The following is a 23120-nucleotide window of genomic DNA, read 5'->3' on the forward strand; positions in this document are numbered from 1 at the left end:
GTACATTGGTGAGCACAGCAGTGATTCTCATGCAGACAAAGAATAAACCTTTCTGGATTTCAATGGGAAGGACATCAGCCCTTCTTGTCCATGATGGCCAGAGGGGTAATGCAAATCCAGGGCAGCCGTCTGAAAACATATTCAGTCTGAGAGAGACACATCTTTTTGGAAGCTTTGTTTCTTACACTCTAGGTCATTACTTCCCCATTTCTTTTTTAAATACTCTCCTGTCACAGAATAACTTTAATTTGATTTAATTAAGGAAAAAAATATAGTTTGGAAGGTGGAAGACAGAGGCAAAAAAAAATTGTCAAAAATTGCATTAAAACAGAAGGGGAATTCATGTCAATTTCCTACCTTGCTATTGCATCTTTCGTTTATTTATAGACACACTGAAAATAAAAGCACAATTCTTATTTTAAAGATACTACATATAGCTTTCCCCCAGTGCTCAATAAATGTTCTCTTTGAGAGTTCAAGACTGCATTATTTCTGGTGCAAACTCTTGAACCTATCAGCTTTATCATATGTTGATAAGTTGTATGATAAGTAGAATGTGCCTTTTTTTCTTTTTCATTTCCTTCTTTCTCTGCCTGCTCATGGTCTGAATCCATTATTTAGGTCAATTCTTTTAAAGTCTTATTTGAATTTTTACATAATTGGAAAATAGTGGGAACTTCTCATAATGAAGTGCCCTAAGGTGTCTCCACTATGAACTGAACCAAATAATTTAAAAATTTTAGTAGATTAATTTCCTATAAGCAACCACCCATGACCAGTGTTTCAAAACAAACAATTAAAAATGCACTCATTTAGGCTCTCCACCCTGCTGATGTTGTGTAGCCCAAGAACATGTGAACTCTTCACCCTAAGGAGGTTTGAGTCTGGAATTCAAGTTTTATAAAGAAAAATAACTCAGAGATACATTAAATACCTCATCTAGAAATACAACTTGCTGCTCACACAAAGCAGGATATCAATAAGAAAAATAGCCTTTGACATATGCTCAGCCTCAAGTTATTTGCATGCTTTGACCTGACCTAATTGACTAAAATATTCCAGGCCTATTCGCACAGTGCAGAAAGATAGGCTTTGGTCAACAAAGTAAAGAGAGGCATGTTTTCAATGACAGTAAACAAGCTGAAAAGATCTCATTTGACTTTTAAATGAAACATTGAATTGCAAGAACTGTAGTTTAGGTAGGAAATAATCATCTTCAAATTAAATAAATTTTATGTGGACAATCTGGAGAAAGATAACACAATGGCAGTGTCATTCTTAGCGCATTGCTGTTCAGGATGAAACTTCTCTCTAAGAGCCAAAACAGGCCCAAGTTTCTTGTCGTAGCTCCTCTGCAGTGTTCTATCATGTGAAGTCTAATGTAACCATGCTACTAAACCTTAAACGATGATATGATTTCAGCTATAAGGACAGGCTAAGAGAGCTGGGGCTTTTCAGCCCAGAGAAGAGAAGGCCTGGGGCGCCTTATAGGTGCCTTCCGATATCTGAAGGGGGACTTTGGGAAAGCTGGGAAGGGACTTTTTATAAGGGCAGGTAGTGGCAAGACTAGAAGAAATGGTTTTAAACTGGAAGAAAGTAGATTTAGAAATTCTTTACTGTGAGGGTAATGAGACACTGGAACAGGTTGCCCAGAGAATTTGTTAATGCCCCCTCGCTGGGATCACTCGAAGCCAGGCTGTATGGGGCTTTAAGCAGCCTGGTCTAGAGGGAGGTGTCCTTGCCCATAGAGGAGGGCTGGAACTACAAGATATTAAAGGTCTCTTCCAACCCAAACCATTCTATGATTCTGTGATTTTCAGGGATTCCTCCGATGTATATTATATTAGCTTGACCAAGCTGCAAGAACATATATCCATTATAATGAAATACACTGTTAATGTAGTCATTTTTCATCACGAGAATAGTAGTACTGATGTTAGTTTAAATGTGCAAATATAGAGGCTTTAAGGCTGCGAAGACTTGAATGTGCAGGCTATCCAGGAAGCCAGGTGGTGCCTAGAGACATTCATGGGATTGTTTCCTCAGAGAAGTGTACTTAAGATTTTATCTGCCACAGTTTAAGTATGCTTGTCCTTAATAACTCAAACTGGAAAAGTTTTGGTTCACAGTAGAATAATTTACATTTCACAACATTGTGACTGTTTGAACAAGACCTTTGAAACATTTAGCTTTTCCCCTTGTGTGCAGCCAATTTGATAAAGTTATTTGAACTTCTTAAGTTTTATTATTATGCAATGCAAAAAAATTTCACTTGCTCCCAAAGCAAATTAATTTATATGATGAATGCATCTGCTATGTAATAATAACATTTCAAAGAAAGATAATATTATGTTTCAAAAAGATGGAGCTTTGTACTCACAATTAAACTTTGCATTAAAGTTTTGATTAGTAGAGTTCTTTAGCTGTTACTACCTGAAAGTTTTCCCTGAAGGGCTATTTTGGTGTCTTCATCTAGAAGTACCACTTTCTTCATGTGCCACAAATGTCCCAGTGACTACAATATACTTTGGCTGGTTTCAAGGAGCATACATTCTCTTTTAATCTGTACACAACCTCAATTAGTGTTCAGGTCAGTAAGTGGAAAGACATTTATGAAATCAATCATTTTGGGTTAAGGAGTACACATACTGCAAGTGTACTAATGGAATGGAAATAATGCCTGGAACATCTCCAGAAGAGTCATAGTCTCAATGGAGCAATTAAATATGTATGAAGAATGTTTGCATTGAAGTTCAAATACATCAGCCTGAGGCTTATATTTTTGGTTTAATTTATTCACAGCCTTTGTGTGTACTGCTGCTTGATGCTCCAAAAACACTTCTGCACACTGCTTCCTGCGTCATCTGTGTGTCCACAGAGTGACAGATACAGTGGCAATTGCTATTTTTAATGACCATCTCCAGAGCAATGAGTAGGCTGTAGTAGAAATGTGCAGTGTTATTATGCAGGTTAATAGATTTTGTTCATTAGTATATTTATTCCTCTACCATTCATGGTAAGGGAAGTGGTCTTCAGAATTAATTCAGACAGTGTTTGAGTATTTAGCAAAACTACACAGTCTGAACACTCTGGCATTGTTAGGTCTTCAAACTAGAGTATTGCATTATATGGCCTATATTGCATGTCTTCATATCACTGCTTTTATTCTTCATGAAAGAGATGCTTGTACTATAGCTAGAGGCTGCTTTTCAGTATAATCAGTGAATACTGGAGCTCTTTAAAAAGGTAGTGGTAATATTTTCTGATAATTACAGTTCTTTGCAAAACATATGAAGAAACAAATGCTATTGTCATTAATAAATAAAATTAAAGTATTTGGGGCTTTGTAAATAGATTCTGATTATTTTCATGACTCTTAGTTCTGTATTTTGTCACTGATCAGAGAGCACCAGCATATTGGTTGGTTCATTTGTTATCAGTTCATAAAGTATGAATAAATGAGATTGTCATATAACTAAGCTTTGAGCTATTGGCAAAACATCTGAGCAGTCAGCCTCTTAAAAGGATTACTGGTAACGTAATTGCCTGTGGAAAATGTATATTTGTGTCTCCATATGAAAACAACACCATTTAATATGTTGTTTAAGCAATGATATTAGTAGAATGAGAACACACACTACTGATAGGTATTTATTTAAACACTGAACTAAAGCCAGAAATGTAGTTTTGTTTCTTTAGCTAGTTTCAAGGCTGTTTTTAAAACAAAGCTTACTTTCTAATTACACTGTAGTTATTTTATTAAAAGCAACAGAATTGTGAAAGCTCAAAGCTTCTAGTAGAATTTCTTCTAGTCTGAAGAATCTGTTTATGTAGGTCCATTAATAGCATCTATAAAACAGCTAATATTAATATCACTAAAGCTCACAAAAAATGAGGTGCTAATATGACCACTATTACTAGAAATGCCAGGGATATATAATGGGACTGTCCTCAAGTCATCCTAGAGAAGCAGAATCAATTTAGTGTCTTCATTTCAGGCACAGAATGAATGATCTTGGTGATGCGAAATTAAGGAAACCTCTGTGCTTGTGAGAAGTTGTGGTCAACGTCTTTTGATACATACTTTAACAAGCAAGTCAGTTGACTTTTCCTAGTGAGAAGAAATGTCCCCATAAGCATATTGAAATAAACATCAGACCTTCATATTTTTTTAAATCACTGATGAAAGCCCAGTAGTCTTCAATGGAAATGTAATATTCTTTTGGATATTGACAGCTTTTTTTTTTTTCCCAATTAATTCTAGAGATGTCTTTCCAAAATGTTGGTCACTGTTTGTTTTTTGTTTTGTTTTGTTTTTTTCCCCTTATTTTCTGATTTTCAGTAATAATAATTCCTAAAATTTATACCTTTGTGATGTTTGTGTCAGAATCCTGATTGAGTTATTTCTTACAATACATGGGCAAATAATTGGCCCTTCTTGGTGTAAGAAGTTGTATGATTACTCTTGGTAGCATGGCATTCTAAACTACCGTTTAATAAGTTTCCTACGACAGCATGACATTTGTTATGCTTCATGGTAACAAGATCAAGTTAATAAAAGGATACTGGTATGTGTGCTCAAAAGGGATGTGTGTGAAAAACATTTTACTCTTCTGGGAAAATGAGCAATAGCCAAAATGGTCATATATATACCTTCACTATCTGGTTGTACGATGTGCACTGGAATTGCCAGATCACAGCCTGAACCAATGGTTCAGCACCAGATGAGAAGGTGTGGCTAAAGCAGGGACTGCAAGCAATGCACCTGAGTGACTGGAGGGGATGGAGTCTGGATCCACCCTTCCTCACCCACATTTAAAGGTTAGCAGCTGAGAGAGCAGTATCTCTCTGGGTAGAGATTGCAGTCTTCATGTTTTGTCATGGGTTATTGGAAGGGGGGACCCATTTTTAAATTTTTTTCTAAAGCATGCTGTTGCTTTGTAGGGTTTGTATCCTACTGTAAGGCACTGTCATCACCTTCTTTTGCTGTACTGTATGATATATTAATATTTTAAGCATTTAAGATGTCTTTGATTTTTATCTGTGTGGTATTTGTTTGGCATGTGGTACTATGTGAGATCAAGCCATTTAAATGTAATTATCTCATACAGATTTGGGCTCCTGCTTTAGATATAGGATCAAATGGTACTTCAATTAAAACACCTCATAAGGTCATTCTCTGTACCATGTTGTCACTTATTTGATCTGTCCATCCTGTTTCCCCTGTCGTAGAATGCTGGTTATGCCAGCGGTGCAGCAGTTTGCACAGGCAGAGTGTGCAGGGGTGGCACAAGGCAGACCAGTGCCAAGAATGTGCCACAGCTTGAAAAGAGCATGCCCTGTTTTCTGCTGTTGCTCTTTCACATGGACACAGTGAATAACACTGTAAGCCAGAGTATGGGCAGAATCAAAGAAGAATATACAGCCCTATGACCAAAGAAAAACAATAGTGCCCAAGTTATCTTCTTTTCAGTTTTTCCAGTTAGAGGAAAGAAGGAAGCCAGAAAAGGACAGGTCATAGCAGGTTATTCTCCACATCTATTCTCCCCTTAAGCAGCCACATATGTAATAATGTGTTCAGTTCTGAGTATTAGGACTTGGTTTAGACATCAAATGTTACTTTACTGTGAAATTACCTAACAATTAAAGGAGAATTTTAGTTTGCTACATCCTGTTATTTTTTTGCAGTAGTGCATGTACTAAAACAATCATTAACCAATCTTGGATTACAAAACACAGACTTAAATTATTTCTCTGTAATAAAGTGCAATAATGGAAGTAAGAAGATCTTAACAGTACATAATCATTTCAATTTTGAAGAGCTCCTGAGGTGGAGCTGTTCTGTGTGAAACTGATGGTTTGATCCACTGTGGATCATGTGAATCTGCCAACAGCCATGGTCTGTTCTTTTATCATCTTTATAAAGGAGAGTTGAGGACATTTGTCCACATAGTATGAAGCATCGTGACTTAGCGAATAATGAAACGCTCTTTTGTTGTTGTTAATAAGTGATCTGTATATTGTCCTTGAATTCTGCATTGTCACAAAAAAAAACTTTATATTCTCAGCTCTTCCCAGCCAAGTAAATCAGTAACTTTGCTCATTCATTACAGAGCCACATATCCTGCCTTTTGAACAAATTTGATGCTAATGTAATTCCAGAATTAAACTTGTTTTGTCTCAGAATTAGGTTTATGCAAATCCAGGGAAACTATCTTTTAATTGGTAGCGAAAGTGAAAACAGCATTAATCATTGGAAGGATTGTTAAGATTTGTTCTGTGATGCAGCATTTTCTCACGAACTTATGAGCTATAAAAGATTCCATGCTGAATGCAGCCTTGGGCATTTTGTTTTGAGGGATGCTGCCTGCAAACATGTTGTGATGTGGTTTATAGCATGACTGGTTACCCTGTTCCTGTATAATCCATCTTGGAAGCAACCTTTAAATGTCAAGTGGCATTTGCATATAAAAGCAGTCATCTGTTATAGAGTTTGTGGACATTATACAAACATAAATAATAGCTGGTCTCATACAATATTTCATAATATTTGAAGGGTTTTAAATGGAAAGTCCATTCCTCCCTAAATCCAGCACTTGTAAAGGTAGCCTCTGCCTCAGATGTATTCTTCCTTTGTTTTTTTGTTTTGTTTTGTTTTGTTTTGATGTGATGTACAGCAATGGTATGCAGACTCTGTGATAGATTGCAAGTGATGGCTGGAAAGGATCAAGACAGACTATAAAACACATTCATCTTTCAAGGCCTCCTATCTAGAGATGGCAGCTATCTTTAAAGCTCCCAAGAAAGAACATAATGCCAAAAAACTGAGTGAAGAATTGGCCAAATTAATTTAATGTCTGTACTGTGACTAAATAATCAATGTTAACTTTGTTTTGATTAACAAAGATGATCAAAAAGGCTTAAGAAAGCTTTCTGAGAGACTATATCTAGTCCTTAGTTTTACAGCCTTTGTGAAATGAATGTAGGCATTTTCACTGCAGTTGTCCAAAAGTTTGATTCATCCTAGTCTCTCCAGTTGTTGTTGATCAAGGAAGCCATGTCTTTCCAAATGTTGATCTGTTTCAAGTCTTATCAACAATATATAGGTTCTGTGTTTTGAGGGAAAGTGTGCATTCTAAAATATAATCCTTCCAGAAGTTCTCTTTGAGTTGCTCCCTGTAGATGCTTGCTGGAAATAGCAATCATGCAAGTGATGGGGAGGTGTAGGCTTTTATGCTTTTCAAATGTATATTGAAGTGTTTTGTAGGAAGAAAAGGATTGTAGAGCTGTAAAACTGGAGGGGATTTCATCAGCTTTGAGTGAAGTATTTGACAGAATATTTTGTTAAAACAGAATATATATTTGGCAGAATTTAGATTGGTAAAATATCTATTAAACTGAAGGTCTCTTCAGCGCTATCTGTGCTGTTTTGAGCTCAACATGATCATGAAGGCAAAGTAAAAGTCAATGAAGTTCATATAGTATGTGAGTTTTTGGAAGTTGGGTAAATACCTAACATGACCTGTATGTGGTCATGTTTCTAAAATCTCACCTGTTTCTTGTGCATGGGGAAAGGGCTGTTCCCCCTCACTTCATCCCCATTCTAGCCTGGCTCCGGTTAAAGAACTGCCTTGTTTGACCAGTGTTAGAGGTAGGATTCTTTTTTTTTATACTTTCTGTATTAATTGTAACCCTGATGGAGACGAACACTAACAGAAAAACATGGGAGAAGCAACAAGTCCCACTCTAAGAGAAAAAAAAAAACTGAAGCCTTTTTCCACTTGCCAGTAATCCACTCTGCCTGAACTCTGCAGTGTCATCTGGTATTGCACTGTGCCCCTGCCTAAGTTTGTGCTAAGGTATACACAGTCATTTGTGTACATTCTAGGTAACCAAAACATCATCACATCCTAGGGTCAGAGAGAACATATTATGGATTACAGAATGCATTGAAATTCATGCAGGACGTTAACTAAAAGTAAACGGTAGGAGATTTGCTTGTTGGTTATTTTTAACTACAATTACAGGGGATGAATCTAGCAAATTCAGAGCATGAGAGACTGAAAAGCAAAGGGGGACATTACTTGAGAGGGACCTTTACTTACACTTTGAGAATCCTGCAACAAAACTTTTTGAGAATACTGAAACATTCAGTAATGCATCACTTTTGATTAAAATTTCATTGAGAAAAGTTTCTCATCTGTGGAAGGGAATTTCTGATCAAAACTGGTAAGATCCACTCTCTTCAGAATAGCCAATAGCGTGGTAATCCACAAGGACGAGTGTTCATCTGAGCCTCTGCACTTTTTAATGGCAAGGGTGAAGAAGCATTTGTTTGGTTTTACTGGAGCTGGCTTCTCAAAATATTGCTGTTTCCTTCAGAAGTTACTGAAATTAGTGAAGGACTAGTTTACATGGCGTGGTCTGAAATACTGACAAGTTTCTTTGTGAGGGGGACATTGCCATTTCCTGACACAAAGTTTAACCAAGCAGCATGTCACACTTGTAAAGAGAAAACAAGAAAAGGCAGAGATCAGCTTGTGTTGACACTGATCAGTGTAGTATCAGACAACGGCAAAGACTCTTTTAGGTGTGTCAATAAGAGGAAGTCTACAAAACACTGATACTTGCTGATCACCTAACAAGTATGAATGAGGATGCTCTCTGAAAGAATTTTTTTTGCATGAAAATACATTGCTCAAGATGCAAAATTACAACAAAAAGCTTTATTTTTCTTGTTTGTATACCTTGGAATTGTGTTGGAAATACACTTAATAGTAATGTAATCAACTTGTTAGAAAGAGCCTGCATTTGTTAAAAATGGGAAAAAAACCCAACACATTAAAGAGTGGTTCTAAACAGTTGGATTTTATTTTGATCTGTTTTGTACAAGTTTTAATTTTGTGAAGTTACATCTCATAGGTATCACAACGTATGAAACCTAAAATAATGAGAAATTTCTTACTCTCTCAAACTACTGTATAGTTAAAATATACAACTAATCTAATCCAGAACATAGAGAGCTATTAAACTACTATGATTAGCTTATTTTGATTTTATCTAGTTTTTTTTATTAGTTTTTGTTTTGTTTTGTTTTGTTTTAATTTTGAGTGTGATTTTAACATTGTATGGAAATTGGTGAGGATATGAATGTGTACCTTACAGTTCTCCCACCTGCTCTTTTTTATAAAAAAAAATTATTTAAGAGCAGTGACAAAACAGCTAGAGAAAGGCAATGTATTCTTTAAGCTCTGTATAGAAAAATCTGACTGTTTAGATCCTTAATATTTTGTAACTTATAATCACAAAGGCAGCAGGAAATTTTGTGATATTTTTTTTTCAGTAACCTGCAGGGATAATTTTAACACTAAAACATAAGGATGCTATGCATTTCAATTTTCTAAAATGTGCTTTTTAAAAGCCAAAAAAAAAAAAAAAAAAGCAACCTACAAAACTGCCTTTTACTGACATTTTTCAATTGACAGTTTCTAAATAGAATCTTTTTCCTTGAAGATGTGTTTTGACAATTCCTAAATAAATTGTACTTGTTCTTCATTTCAAGCAAACTTTTCCCTGTTTTCTTGGGGGAAAAAAAATACAATGTGTTATCAGTTATGAGATTTAGGTGCCCGGTATTTATGTCTTAATAATGGCTGTCAACATACCAGCTCCTACTGCAGCCAGCAAAGCTCTGACCAGTGCAGGCAAGGGACATTCATGTTGCCCCAAGCAGAAATTTACTTTCAATCTCATGAATAGTTTTCTAGGCTCCACAGAACAAAGAAGGGATTCAGCTATGTAAACAGTCACCAAGTACAATTTGAAATGCTTTATAAAGAGATACACAGAGCTGGCAGGTGGGTGCAGGACTTTTACCACAAGGTCAAGCAAGTGCTCCGTATCACTCTAGACATGTGTACTTAGGCAACTGAATGTCACACCAGATCTCTGTTGGCTGTAATGACAGATTAGATGTTAGCTCACAGGTAAATTTCTGACTGAATCTGAATTGCTTATAGAATGTTCTATTTGTACTGAATTAAACCATATGTAGAAGTTATGTCCCTTAAAAAAAAAGAGAACAATTGTTTATACATAAAGCTGAAATGTAGCAGAGTTCAGTACTGAGTAGGGAAAAAATCAGACAATTGTGTTATTTACTTGCTTACACAGAGTAGACAAACTTCAACTGGAGAGATTGAATAAATATTGTTATGTAGCATCCAAAAGCTTAGTTATCATGGTATTCAACTGGTCAAATGCCTGCTCTGAATCACACAGAACAAGTATTTGCCCCTGGCCTATTTTCCCCACCTCATGCAGCTGATACAGTGCCCTAGCTCCTGGTTCCCTGAGTGCAATGAGATGCAGGAATTGTGCCCAGTTCTGACAGCATTCCTCTCAATGCTGAAGTCAGATTTCCTGTATTGATGATCTGCACTCGCCTGCTTACAAACCATTTTCACTGAAAAATGCAAGGCAGATTTATCCTAAGTCACTGCTCTGAGAACGATTTTGAAATTTGTTTCTGTTGTTTCTTGAGCTGTCTTCCAACCCCATCCTGTTGACAGAGTAAGTGATGTATCCATCCAAAAGTAAACCAGAAGAACCCTTCTCCTTATATAGAATTCTATGGGTTGTTTTTTGTTTTTTTTTCCCCAACATGCATTCTTCTGGAATTAAGCAATTAACTTCTAACTTTGGAAGCTGAGTGTGAACTGGAGTGCCATAGATACAACTCATGTGAATCCTATACTAGCTTGTGTATGGTAGGTATTGATTGAAAATATTTTTTACAAGCAAGACCATGAGCCTCCATAAACTGTTTTTCCTTTTCTTTGTCACAGATAGGAAATGTCATTTGAGACTTAAAGCTTATAGCTGATTAATTTAATTTAAATGAGCTGGTGTTTGAAATAGATAACACTTTCATTTTAGTAAATTAATGATGTGGCAAAAGGAAACTCAAAGATGCTTCTACCTATAATAAAAAATGATACTCTCTAGAATTCTAATATTTCGCCATGTGATTACATTTCCTAATCTTATTCACTTTATTACATGAAACACAGCAAAGTGCTTTCTCTGTACATTAACATAAATGTAATTTCAGACTTTATAAGACTTTATACAAATCTTTGTACAAAAATCCCAAGTAGATCTGGAATCATACTTGTACACTGTAATAAATTCACAACTGTCACAGTCTATGCATAGAAGCAAAGGAAGCTTTGCTGGAGAGGAATAGCTTTTCTTTGCCAAATGGATATGATTGGAAAATGAGCTAGCACTTCTTATATTCATAAAGATGTTTTTCATTTTTCTAAGTATAATGAATATTTAAAATGCAGAATAAAAAGCTTCAATTGTGTCTTGTACAAAGAGTTCTTTATTCTCTGTGTGGTCCAGTTTCTTCTGCTCACCAGGCAGAACAACAAGCATAGACTGGAAGACTTTAGCAGGAATACAAGGCTCTCAAAATGCACACTGTGTACTATTAATAAGCAATTATGAGCCAGTTCCAATATAGGCTTCCCTTTGCTATTCCCTATTCAAGATAGAAAATATTTCTGAAATTGGCAATTTCAGAAATGATATTTCAGAGCTCCCAGTTACTGGCAAATGCTGAGTTACTTATCCGTTACTCCCTGCTGAAGGACAGAAGTCAGAAATGTTCCATTGTGAATTTTTTTTTAAAAAAAAAACAAAATGCAATTCAATGTTTTTTAGTAAAAACAATTTTCTTCTAACTGGTATTTAACTTTAGGTAAATAGATCTTTTTGATGCCAATGTACTATTTTCCTCTTACTTATGCCTGTACGTCATGCCATGAGGTATGTGAAGCTCTGAAATCTGATGGTGTTATTATTCCATGTCTCTTCCACACATTTGTCCCCTGAAGTGGGAGTATCCCTCTGGAATCTCACCTAGTGGGTTGCAGATTGGATGGAGGTGCACTCAGTTCAGTCCACGAGACACATGCACGTTGTCTGTCTCTCAGCACCGTTTCCCTTCATGGCAGTGCACCACGCTGCTGCACTGCAATAGTTGCTGGTGGGTGCAAGCAGAGCTCCCAACCCACTGCTCTCTCTCCTGGTAGAGATCTGTCCCACCCAGGGCAGGAGAGCAGGGAGCAGCTGGAGTCACAAATCTGTGCCGCTCCAGGGAACCTAGATGCCTTTCACCAGCACAGCATCTGTCCCTTGCAATTGCTTAATTGCAGAAGTGGTGCTGACACCAAGCAACAGGCAGACGAAATATTTTATTTTAAACGGGTTTAGAGTTGCTATTTTTGACAGATTTAATAACAGAACCCTTCCTAATTAAAATGAGTGAAATAAAAAGTGTTGGCATTTGCGTATGAACATCTGCAGTAGCATTGTTCTTTATCGTTATTGTACACTGTGGGACAGTATGTTTGGCCAGTGCTGACTCTCAGATTAAGAATTATGGGAAGTATTTAACTTGATGGATGATCTCGCTTTCCTGAGGACTGGAAAACACTCTTAAATATCAAGAGCAATAAAATTAGTTCCTCCTTTTCTGTATCAATTTTCACAGGGTGCTTTTAACTATTTTGTCAAATTTGTGAAAAATTGACGATATAAACCACCGCAACTGAAAACATAAATAACAATTTATTAAATATTGATTAGAATTGCTTTTCTGTTTCCTACACTCCATCTGAAGCTGGAAGTTTTGACAAATATTGGCTAACTGCTTGGTGGTTCTATTTAGTGTTTAAATATACTCAGAATATATGCCTGTTCGTTTCTTTATTTAGTAAGCCCATGTATGTTATTATATATTGTATTGATTATATACACTCATTTCTTTAATGAGCAATAACAGAAATACAGAATTTAAGATTTAATTTTGTCAGTAATGTCTCAAATGTATGTGGTACTAAGCAATATCTAGAATTCCTCCTAGCTATGTTTAGCAATTTCTAAATAACCCAGCTTAGTGGAAATTATGGGTCAAAGTGCAATGAAAAGTTCTCACAATACAATGTCATATAAATCTAAGAGCTACTTTTGACTCAACACAGGTAGGTTTTTTTTCTGGAGAAGGTATGGTCAAAGGGCAAGAAATTGCTTTTTGCCTCTTGGAAAAGACAAAATGAAGAAGAGGAAAATAGTCAAAAGTTTGCCTTTCATCTCTTCAGTTGATCTTAGCAGAATTCTTGCTATCTGATCATCAAAGCTACAGCTTCATAAAAGATTCGGCAGAGGGTCATGCGAGACAGAAAAAAATTCTAAGTATCTCCAACAAAGAGCAGCTCAAAGTTGCTAGTAAATTGAAGATAGTATTATCTTCCCTTTGTGTATGTTTGGGCAAAGAACTGTATTTGATATTTGAGCAGTGAAAAGCTTTACTTTCACTGTGTGACAGTTTGAGAAATGAGGTTCCGTCATGGGCCAGAACTTGTTTTAGTAGTACACTTTGTCCTGTTGATTTTGACATGAGGAATAGAAGGTTCAGATTGGAAGCAGTTCTTGTTCCCAACATTGAAGTTTTCTGTGAGCTTACATATATGTATAAATACACATAAATATATTTCTTAGCTTGTCTTCATATTCCTATATGCAAATTCTGTTTTGTTCAGTGTTCAACTTAATACAACTAACACAGACAGGAAGCTTGTTGCGTTCCCTCAAGATGTGGCTGGATACAGTCAGAGGTGCTTCTGGTATAGCTCTGGAGAGAATGTGCTGTGGAGAGTGAATTCCTGGCATGGATTTTGAGGGTGTCTTCAGGCAGTCAGGACCTAAGATGACCACAGCACATTGTGTCTTCTCTCAGGCAAGACTTGAGAACATCAGTAACTTCATGCTTTGCACTGATCTAATGGAGTAACAGGCAAGCCAGCTTTCCAGTTTGAACTGCCTTTGTCATGGCCCTTAACGTTACTGAGTGAAAACATGCACTTGGCACGGACTGTTCACAGATATTGTTGGGAAACTCTTTTGCCAGTAAGGTTGGTGGCAGTGCTGTTACTTTAGAATTCGAACAAAAATAAATGATGTGCCTCCTCTACTCCTGAGAAAAAGCCAGAATTTCTTAGGTTTGCATTAACACTGGATATTGGTTGCAGTAGGTTGCAAAGCAGGTGTATTCTCCGCCTCTCCCTTTGTGACTTTGTGTCCCTTTTGGAGCTCTTCCTCCAGAACATACTTTAGCGTTTTGGAGTCCATCTGCTGCTCTGGCACATGGTGCTCTTTCAAGAACTGCTAAGGCATGGGATGGATGAGTGGCATTTCAGATGCCAGACTGCAGTTGCCAAGATGACAGGCAACTGGCGTTCTGAACTGCACAGTCTAAGCTGTGATGTTCCCAGGCACGCTCTTTGAAGAGGAGTTCCCAAAGTGCTAGATTCGTATGGCAGAAGGTCTTTATTTCTTGCTAGTTATGGATCTAGATAATTTTTGATGTATGTGAATGCAGTTATGCATTTAGACTGAATGACTCCATTGCAGATCCCGGGAATAAAAAGGCTCATTGTTTTCTGCACAACTAGGTCTGGGCTCACATTTCATATGCTTACTATGGAATAGGTGCAGAATAAATGGAGAAGAGTTATGGACTAGTCTTGCAGAGCAAAGCTCCTTTAGAAGGTAACTTGATGATATAATTATATCCAGGAGGCAATATGACAGCTCTTGCTCCTGATATCCTATAAAGCTGAGTATCACATGTTGTCCCTCCTATTCAGAAGGGGAAATAAGCCAGGCCTGCCAAAAGAAAACGGGAACAGTAGTTTTGCCACTATTTGATGATACCATTTGTGAAGTAGACCAGAGAGTAGGAATGGAAACATCTACTGGAGAATGGATACTGGCAATGGATCTTGACAAAAAAATTTAGATTCTTACAGTGCTGTGGATTGGATTACTCACCACATTAAATTTTGAGTGTTTTTCTTTCTTTGATTGAACATTTTGGATTTATCCTCCTAGAAGAGATATTTAGGAAATCTTTCCTATCGTCAGTATTTTGGAGAGTGGATGGAGGTAGCCCTGGTGTTTTAATTTCAGATCATTGTCTGCACATCACTGCTCACCTACAGACGCTACTCTGATTTTTATTTTTATTTTTTTCAGGGAAAGCATATTGGCCTCAACTGGCCCTATATTTCTCGTATTACTTTTTCTCTCTGTGATAGAACGAGTGCAGTGGCTTTGCATCATTGAAGTTTGTGTCCAGGTTATTTTTTCCATTACACTTTACAAGTTTTTCTGGTTTATTTCATGTGTTTTTCTGACTTCTGATATCCTGAGAAGAATTTTATATGTGATTTTTGAAAAAGCAGGAGTTGTTTAAGAGAAAGGTTCAGTATTTTCAGCCTAGAGGCTAAAACAGGTGGATAACATTCATTTTGGACAGTGTAGGTATGGATGGATGCACAAAGTGAAACAAAGCACACTGCTTCCAGTGATGTCCTGTTAGCAGAGTTCTTTCCTATACATAAGCTGTGAAGTGCATTGCATGCCTGCCTAATGTACACAGGTTTATGAAGTTTGTCTCTAGGTCTATCACCTCATAACAAAGAAGCCCAGTGCATGCTCTGTGAGCACACTGTGAAACTTACGGACAGGGCAGAAAAAAATATATGGTCTGATATTTTCAAGAGCCAGAATAGAATATGCATGACTGCTTACAGTACAGATTTGACCCTTGCAAAGACTTGGCAAATGAGGGCCAGCTGTATGGATTTAGTTTGATGTGTGATTTGATTTGACAAATTCAAGACAAATCTCTGTCTTAGCTACCAAAAATTGTGGAGATACAAATTTTAAAAAATCCCTGCTATTAAGAGGTGCCTGGCAATGATAAGTTCCTGTCTTCAACCTTTCCCTCAGTTCAGTGTAGAACTGGAGATTGTTACTAACAGTGATAATCATAGTTCTGACTTTTCTGGATCTCCCTAATAAATTTTACTTCTCAGTATGTAGTTGACTAGGACAGTGGTTGTTTTGTTTTGTTGTTGTTTCAGGAACTGTTTATTTTTATTCTTCAGAGCACCCTTGTATCTTGGAGAGTAAGGGCTTTGCTGTAAAATCTGTGTTACCATATCTGATTAGGTGACCAGGGCACACAGTTGTTCAATCCAGCAAACCAGACTTAGAAGTGGAATATGAAAGGGCATTTCGTCTGTGACAAGGAGGAAGAAGCTGTACTTCCTAATGCCAGTAGAGAGAAGAGTCATCCCACTCTTGCCGTTCTCTTCATAGTCCTTCTATAAGCAGAAGATGGAGGGTTCCTCCCAGCAGTGCTGTGAATGTGATGACACAGCTCTTTCTTAGTAGTGTGTGTTGCAAAGTAAAGGACAAACTTCACTGGCCTACTGTGGAGTAGCTCACATCTGTGTCATCTGATCCAAGTCAGGTTAAGCTAAATCCTCAGCTTCTCTTAGTCCCCACAACACTAGGGCTGTGCTGTACTTTCTCAAGAAATGGAGTGAACTCTAACCCAGACAAATTCAATTTATAATAGCTCCCAAAATGAGTATTTTGCTGTTCTAGTATCATAGGTCAAAAGTACAACTGAGTGTTAATGCAACCATTTCAAATGTATCTTTCTAACCATTTTTATCAGTCTCACATTTTCTTATTCTATTAGCAGCCAAATTTTCTGCTCCCTTCCCTCCCTGGTTGACATTTCAGAATGAGTAAAGAAGTGGTTTTTTAAGTGTATATGCATTTCCTCAAGGAAATCAGGGCTTGAGCACACACACTGGTCTTTGCATGCATGCTGATGGAGCATGCATAAAAATGTCTTCCTTTGCTTGCATACAAGCCAAATTCTGACCTTATATGCTTTGAACTCTGGCTCCAAAATGCAAATGCATAATTTAAGGGGTCTGAAGCAGAATAGCGTTGAGCATAACTTCTGGGTACATAGTTCCCATAGCAAACTGTGCAGCCTTCAACTAAACTTCTAAACTACTAAAGCACTAGGAGACATGAGTTCTGCAAAATGAGGATAAGGAAAGTCATTGCACCCAGCAGCCAGAGCAGCCTCCACCTGGCAGTGGAGAAGTGCTGAGGTCTGTGCTTTTTCTGGAGAGGTTCCTTCTCATCTCAAGTGAGAACATTTACCACCACATGTGCCAAAGTAGAACCTGTAGGAGACTGTCAGCTTCAGTACTCACAGGTGAGACAGCAGCACGGCAGATGTTTTGGAAATAAGCAGGCTTGACTGTTGTTGAGGTCTAATTAAGTATAATACACCTCATTCTTTTTTTTCTGGCCCAGGTGCTGGTAATGTGATCAGGGGATACTGTTATAATGCCAACTACAGTGTTGAATATGACTGAATTTATTTATTAAGAATGAAAATAAATGTGCAAACATAAAGGTAGCAGCAGTAAGTCCTTTTGTGTCTCATTATACTGTGGAAGAGATGGCCCATCGTGCTACAGAAGAATTGCTCATGAGTACAGATGTGTACACAACTGCTTATGTGCTTATTTGTGCCATAAAGACACAGCAAAGACTGATGTATAAAAATGAATGTCTGTAGACTGGCAGTCTGTGACTACTGCTGTACAGACTTTTCTTTTACTCTGCTGAGTACTTGCTCTGATTAGAAGTGCCATAGGAAGTATTCTTCACAGTTTTTACAGTCCTCAGTAGCTGAAGGAAATTAGACTTCATTGCTCTAGAACAAACTCCACACTGCCACAATAATTTAGTTCTATGTATACATTCAGATGTTGGTATGCCTCTATTACAGCACGGATTTTCTGGCAGCTCTGGCTAATGGGAAAAGCCTTGTTCATCATCAGTTTACTGGCATATTTTCCTGCTTTCATTGAACCAGGAATTAAATCAGTTATTACTGCCATCTGAAAGGTGGTGAGGCACTGGCACAGCTGCCCAGGGAAGCTGTGGGTGCCTCATCTCTGGGAGCATTCAGAGCCAGGTTGGATGGGGCCCCAGGCAGCCTTATCTGATGAGTGGTAGTCCTGCCCATGCAGAGTGGCCCTGGATGGTCTTTAATGTCCCCTCCAACCCAAGCCATTCAAGGATTCTGTCGTTCTCTGAAAGATAGCACCAAATTGCTGCTGGAAGTGGTGCGGAACTATTTTGTAGGGATGTATTAGAAAAAAAATTATTTCAGTAGCATACCACAGAGTTGCGTGAAGTACACAGATGTGTCTTCAGGAATTCTCACATCATTCATATGCAGGCATTGTTGCTGTTTTTAATTCACTCTTCATTGACTTCTCAGAAATACTGTGTAAAAAAAATTGTGCAAATGACATCTTAGGAGATACAGAGTGGCATCTTTCTCTACAACCCACAGAAAATGCTAAAGATTAATTTAATGCAATGAAAATTTCTTTCATACAGATGGATGTTTTATATAAAATTCAGCCTTCACAATTAATGTCCTGTGGTTCCTGCAACTGAGAAAAGATTTTTCAAAGATTCTAATGTCCTTGGAGCCTTACAAAATATTCTCTCAAATCATTTATTTGTATTTGGTGAAGATTATAGTCTTTGGTGTATTTTAATAGTTCTATATTATTTTACTTAATTGATTAACATCTCAAATAAAAAATACGGAATGAAGAACAAGAGTGATATATGCCAGCCTAACTTTGCAGCATGCTTTGTACTAGTTAATAGCTTTCTTTTTATTGAGGGAAGAGCTGACAGCTTCCCTATTTTGAATTACATGATTTGTTTGGACACTTAGATTTCTTCAGTGTCTTTTCATCAGTGGAAATATACTAATAAAGCAATGGTTGACCACTAGAAGTAGATAAAATAGAATGCTGTATCTTCATTACAATCATATTCTCTCTGAACTACTTTTTTTCCCTGCAGGACGGTTCTGTTTACCCTGACCTCCGTAGTTGTGCTTGTCATCACTACCGACTGGATCAGCTGGGACAAGTTGAATCGTGGATTTCTGCCAAGTGATGAGGTCTCAAGAGCATTCTTGGCTTCTTTTATCTTAGTGTTTGACCTTCTTATTGTCATGCAGGTACGTTTTCCTAACGTTCCATTCCAACTGCCAAGGCTGCCCGCTCACTCTGTTTCCACTAGAGCACAAGGTGTTTTGCCAAGACTATGTAAAGATAAGTAAATATTTAGTTTGCAGTCACTATTAGTGGAGGCATTGTGTAACATCATTCTCAGTGACTTTGCAAAAACCCTTTCATGGTGACAACATTGGTGATATCTTTTCTTAGACTACCGAGAAGGAACTTTCCAAATTAGAATGTTTAATGAAAAAAAAAAAAAAAAAAAAAAAAAAAAAAGACATCAGAAAAAGAAAGAGAAGCTAGTTGTATAAATTCATAGCTTAAATTCAAAGGAAGGAGAAATCCAGATAAAGAATTAGTTCTGTATTTCAAACTTTTACAATACTCAGTATAGTACATTATAGTGGCATTTTAATAGATGAAAATTAATATTTGTTATTAAGATTCTACTTTCCACTTTGATATGAACATTTATGTATGTTCTTTGATGGCAGGTACTCATATGCCTTCTGATAGTGAGGGTAGCAAGGGAGATAATTCCCTGTAGTCTGCCCGATGTCTGCTCCTTTGAATCTAGCTGTTAAAAAAGGTGTCTGGGTCACAAGTGTGTAGCCAAAAAACTTTCTTCGTGTGATGCAATGCACTACCCTTTGATTTTTCGGTAGTTTGAGTCTTCTGTGAGAAACTCACTCAGTGCCCTGTGAAGAACAGGGTCATTTGGGCTGAGGCAAGGAAAAGGAATGTCAAAGCCTGAATGGCTTTTGCTGTTAGTTCTAGACATGTTAGGCTGTAAAACTGAACCTTAGCAAAGAATCCGAGAACTGAGGGGTCCTTTCTCTCCAATATTATTAACTGACTCTGCCAGAAAAGACCATTTTTGACACCGTTAGCTCTCTTTAATGAGATATCTATTACTTGTGTAATTATCATGGAGGTGACACTGCACTGGCACTCAGAATTTATCACTGTTGTACCAAGGCTGCATAATGTTGAATAGTTCAGTTTTATTTTCCAATGTCCACCACTGTTCAGTGTTCACTGTTGTTCACAGTTAGGACAAGAAGAATGGGAAATGGAATTCTATTTCAATTTCTAGCTTTCTGGTGTTTTCTTCATTTCACGTTTTATTTTGTTTACTCTTTCAAAAAGATTCAAGAGAATGTAAAATAAATGATTGTACTTCATAGGGCTATAATGAAAACGTGAATGAAAATACATGACATGTCAAGCTGCACTGAATTTGATATTGTTTGCCAGGTAGAGAAACAGACCTGTCTTGATATCAAATAATTATTGTCATCCTTTTGACTTTGAAAAATGGAGCTCCAGTACCTCAACCTTGGAGTTGTTCAATTCAGGGAATTTTATTTGAAACAGCCTGTCCTAAGTACTATTTCATGTTTTTGCAACAACAAAGTGAGAGTCTTCTCTTAATTGCATTTTTGACTGATGATAGTGTGATTGAGTTATTTATTTATTTAAAGTTATTTATTTGGCATGTGAACTCAGTTTGGCATGTTTTATTTATAGTGTAGTTCTGGCATCATTGCCATTCTATACAATAAAATCAGATTTAGACAGCAAAGCATTAAATCACAAGTAAAAATGATCAGGATTGTGATTATTTGACTGAAGTGTGCTGTAGAATTAAACATTTCCAGAAATTCTTTTTCATAGTGTTGTTCGTTTCCAGATATTTTATTTTTTTCAGATTTAGCAGCCTTTAACAGCAAACTGATAAAATTAGCTCCAAAAAGATTTTTGGCATTATTTCTGTTTGAGGCTGATGTTAAATAAGAACACAAATGAGGGCTCATTTAATTTACTGAGTGCAAACATCTTCTGTCCATTTGAACAGCAGCATTAATGCTGCAAGTGTAACTGCTTTTAGCAACAAGAGAAAAATGGAAACCTGTTCTCAATGTTGCGAAAAATAATCACACAACTGTGGAGGACAACTTTGCTTGCTTAGTATTATAAGAATTTCAAGTTTATCTAAGACCCATGTATACAGCATGAAAAAAAGAATTGTCTCTGCCCTGAAGATCTAACTCTTTTCAATTAGACATAAGTCAGACAGACGTGTGAAGAGGAAAACACGAACAGCTAAACTTATATGGACAGTTATGCATGAGCGATGCTTAAGGGTAGGTGCACTTTTTACCTTTGTTTTCCATCCTGCAACAAGCTCTGGCCACCTTCCAGCCTCACTGTCCTTTTAATGTGTAAAGGCTCCTTCAGTCCAAGTGATAAATGGGATGTTCAGGGGACAAGTCAGGAGGCAAGCACAGATGAGCTTGGAGAAGAAGGAAGACTTGTGACTGAAATGTGAATGTGAAAGTTATGACAGTAAAAATGTGAAAGTTATGACAGTAAAAATACTTAAGTCAACTGGAGAAGATGAATCATGAGGGAGGCTGCAGGACTTCAGCATGACTAGGTGGCTCAGTCATACTGTACCCACTGACACATCATTTCAGGGAGGGGATAAAAAAAACTCACCTACCTGTTTCAGATATCTGTTTGTACATCTCCACCTCATTTTAATCAGGTTGTCCTTGTAGTCTGTGGAGAGGTTGAAGTACAGCTGAAGTGCTTTTAAACATACACAGTAGACTGAGACATTACATGCCCTACCAGTGCATGTTTCCCTCTTCTGAGGATAAACAGATGCAGTGTGTAGCTCAGAGAAGCCATCCCTTCAGCCGTGTGCAGGGGAGAGGCTGTGGTATAGCATCAGTCCAGAACTGAAGATCCAAAAGGTCCTTCTCAGCTATTGTCACTCTACTCATGTTTTATCAAGGGGAAGCTGAGGCCACATCTGACTCCCGCTGGTAGGAAGATCTCTGATTCTCTCACTGCTTCCAGACTGCAGTGTGGAAAAGAGTCTGTGTATAAGCAGCGTATCAGAGGTAACTGACATTCCAGGAAGTTGGAGAGGCCTTTATTCTAATCCTGCTTACTAGGACATTTTATCCAATGTAGATAATAAGACTGATTTTTAAAAATAGATTGCAGGTTTTCCCACAGAGAAACAACAGATCAAATTCAGTCCAATGCAGGTGAGCATCAATTAATTTTAAGGGATATGTTTGCTTCTAGTGAGAAACAGCTTTATGAGCTTTCTATTTTTCTCCCTCTATATAAAAAGTGATGAAGTTAGTCATGTTCACAGCGTGTTTAATTGTGCCTGCCCTGATCATTGAGATGCTGAGACACTGACATATGTGTGTTCCTGGCACCTATAGCATTCCCTGCTCTACATGGGCGTCATTCTGTTTTTAGTCTTAGTTTCAGACTGGGTGCAAGACCATGCGTAATAAAGCTGGATGTGTAATAATGCTATTATCATGTACTAGAACTTCTACTATTTTAAGGAAATAAATTACATTTTTACACCCATATGCAATGGAAAAGCTGTTAACTGAATGAGTAAGTATGAAAAATGTGTCTGTAATCCCACATTCCATATCAGAGCAAGCAGACAGCAGATCATGATATGTACTATTCTGTGTTATTTTTCTAATGATGTTCCCAGTGAGTTTGCCAATGGGTAGGGGACTATAATGCCTGGATTATTAAGTCTCGTGTCTGGGGCTGATGGATTGTTTCAGCCCTTTCATGTCTTCCATGAGCAGGTTTTTCCAGACTTCTGGAAGACTGTGGAGCTTTTCAGCATCTCTGTGGAGTTACACACCATGGCAATAGCTACCTTGCTGAGCACTTTGCAAATCCTGTGGTATTAATGCTTGATGTTCTTATGATTCACTGCAACTTTTTATCTGACAGTACAATCCAATACAAAGTCAGAGTGGTCTAAACTCTAGCTGAGAATAAGCCAGGCATTGCTTGTGGCTAAGATTCTTTGAGAAATCTCTGATGGATCCAAAACCTAAATAGCTAAATAATCCCATTAATTCCAGATGGGAATATGGTTGTAAACAGGGAGAATTTTTCCATCTGGATAACCTGAAAGAAATTGAAGTCAAAGAGAGTTAGATAATTAACCACATTTTTTTTTTATTAGTAGTGCCGCATCTCCCCTTACATAAGTGCTACAGTATCAGCACATGGAAAAGATAAAAACCAATTTCCAAATGCATTTTTCGTAAAACTTGT

General features: G+C 37.3%; 1 protein-coding gene across 2 annotated transcripts in view; it reads left to right on the forward strand.

The window, feature by feature from the left end:
• TMEM117 (transmembrane protein 117) overlaps positions 1-23120 on the forward strand; it is a 192833-nt gene that overhangs the window by 131156 nt on the left and 38557 nt on the right. For both annotated transcript variants that reach the window (XM_042816395.1, XM_042816396.1), the window contains exon 5: positions 18841-19000. In XM_042816395.1, the coding sequence (XP_042672329.1) occupies positions 18841-19000 (160 nt within the window). The remainder of the gene's footprint in view (positions 1-18840; positions 19001-23120) is intronic.

This window comes from Centrocercus urophasianus, unplaced genomic scaffold (assembly GCF_019232065.1).
Source record: "Centrocercus urophasianus isolate 14NV4802_14NV808 unplaced genomic scaffold, USGS_Curo_1.0 seq_15, whole genome shotgun sequence".
NCBI lineage: Eukaryota > Metazoa > Chordata > Aves > Galliformes > Phasianidae > Centrocercus > Centrocercus urophasianus.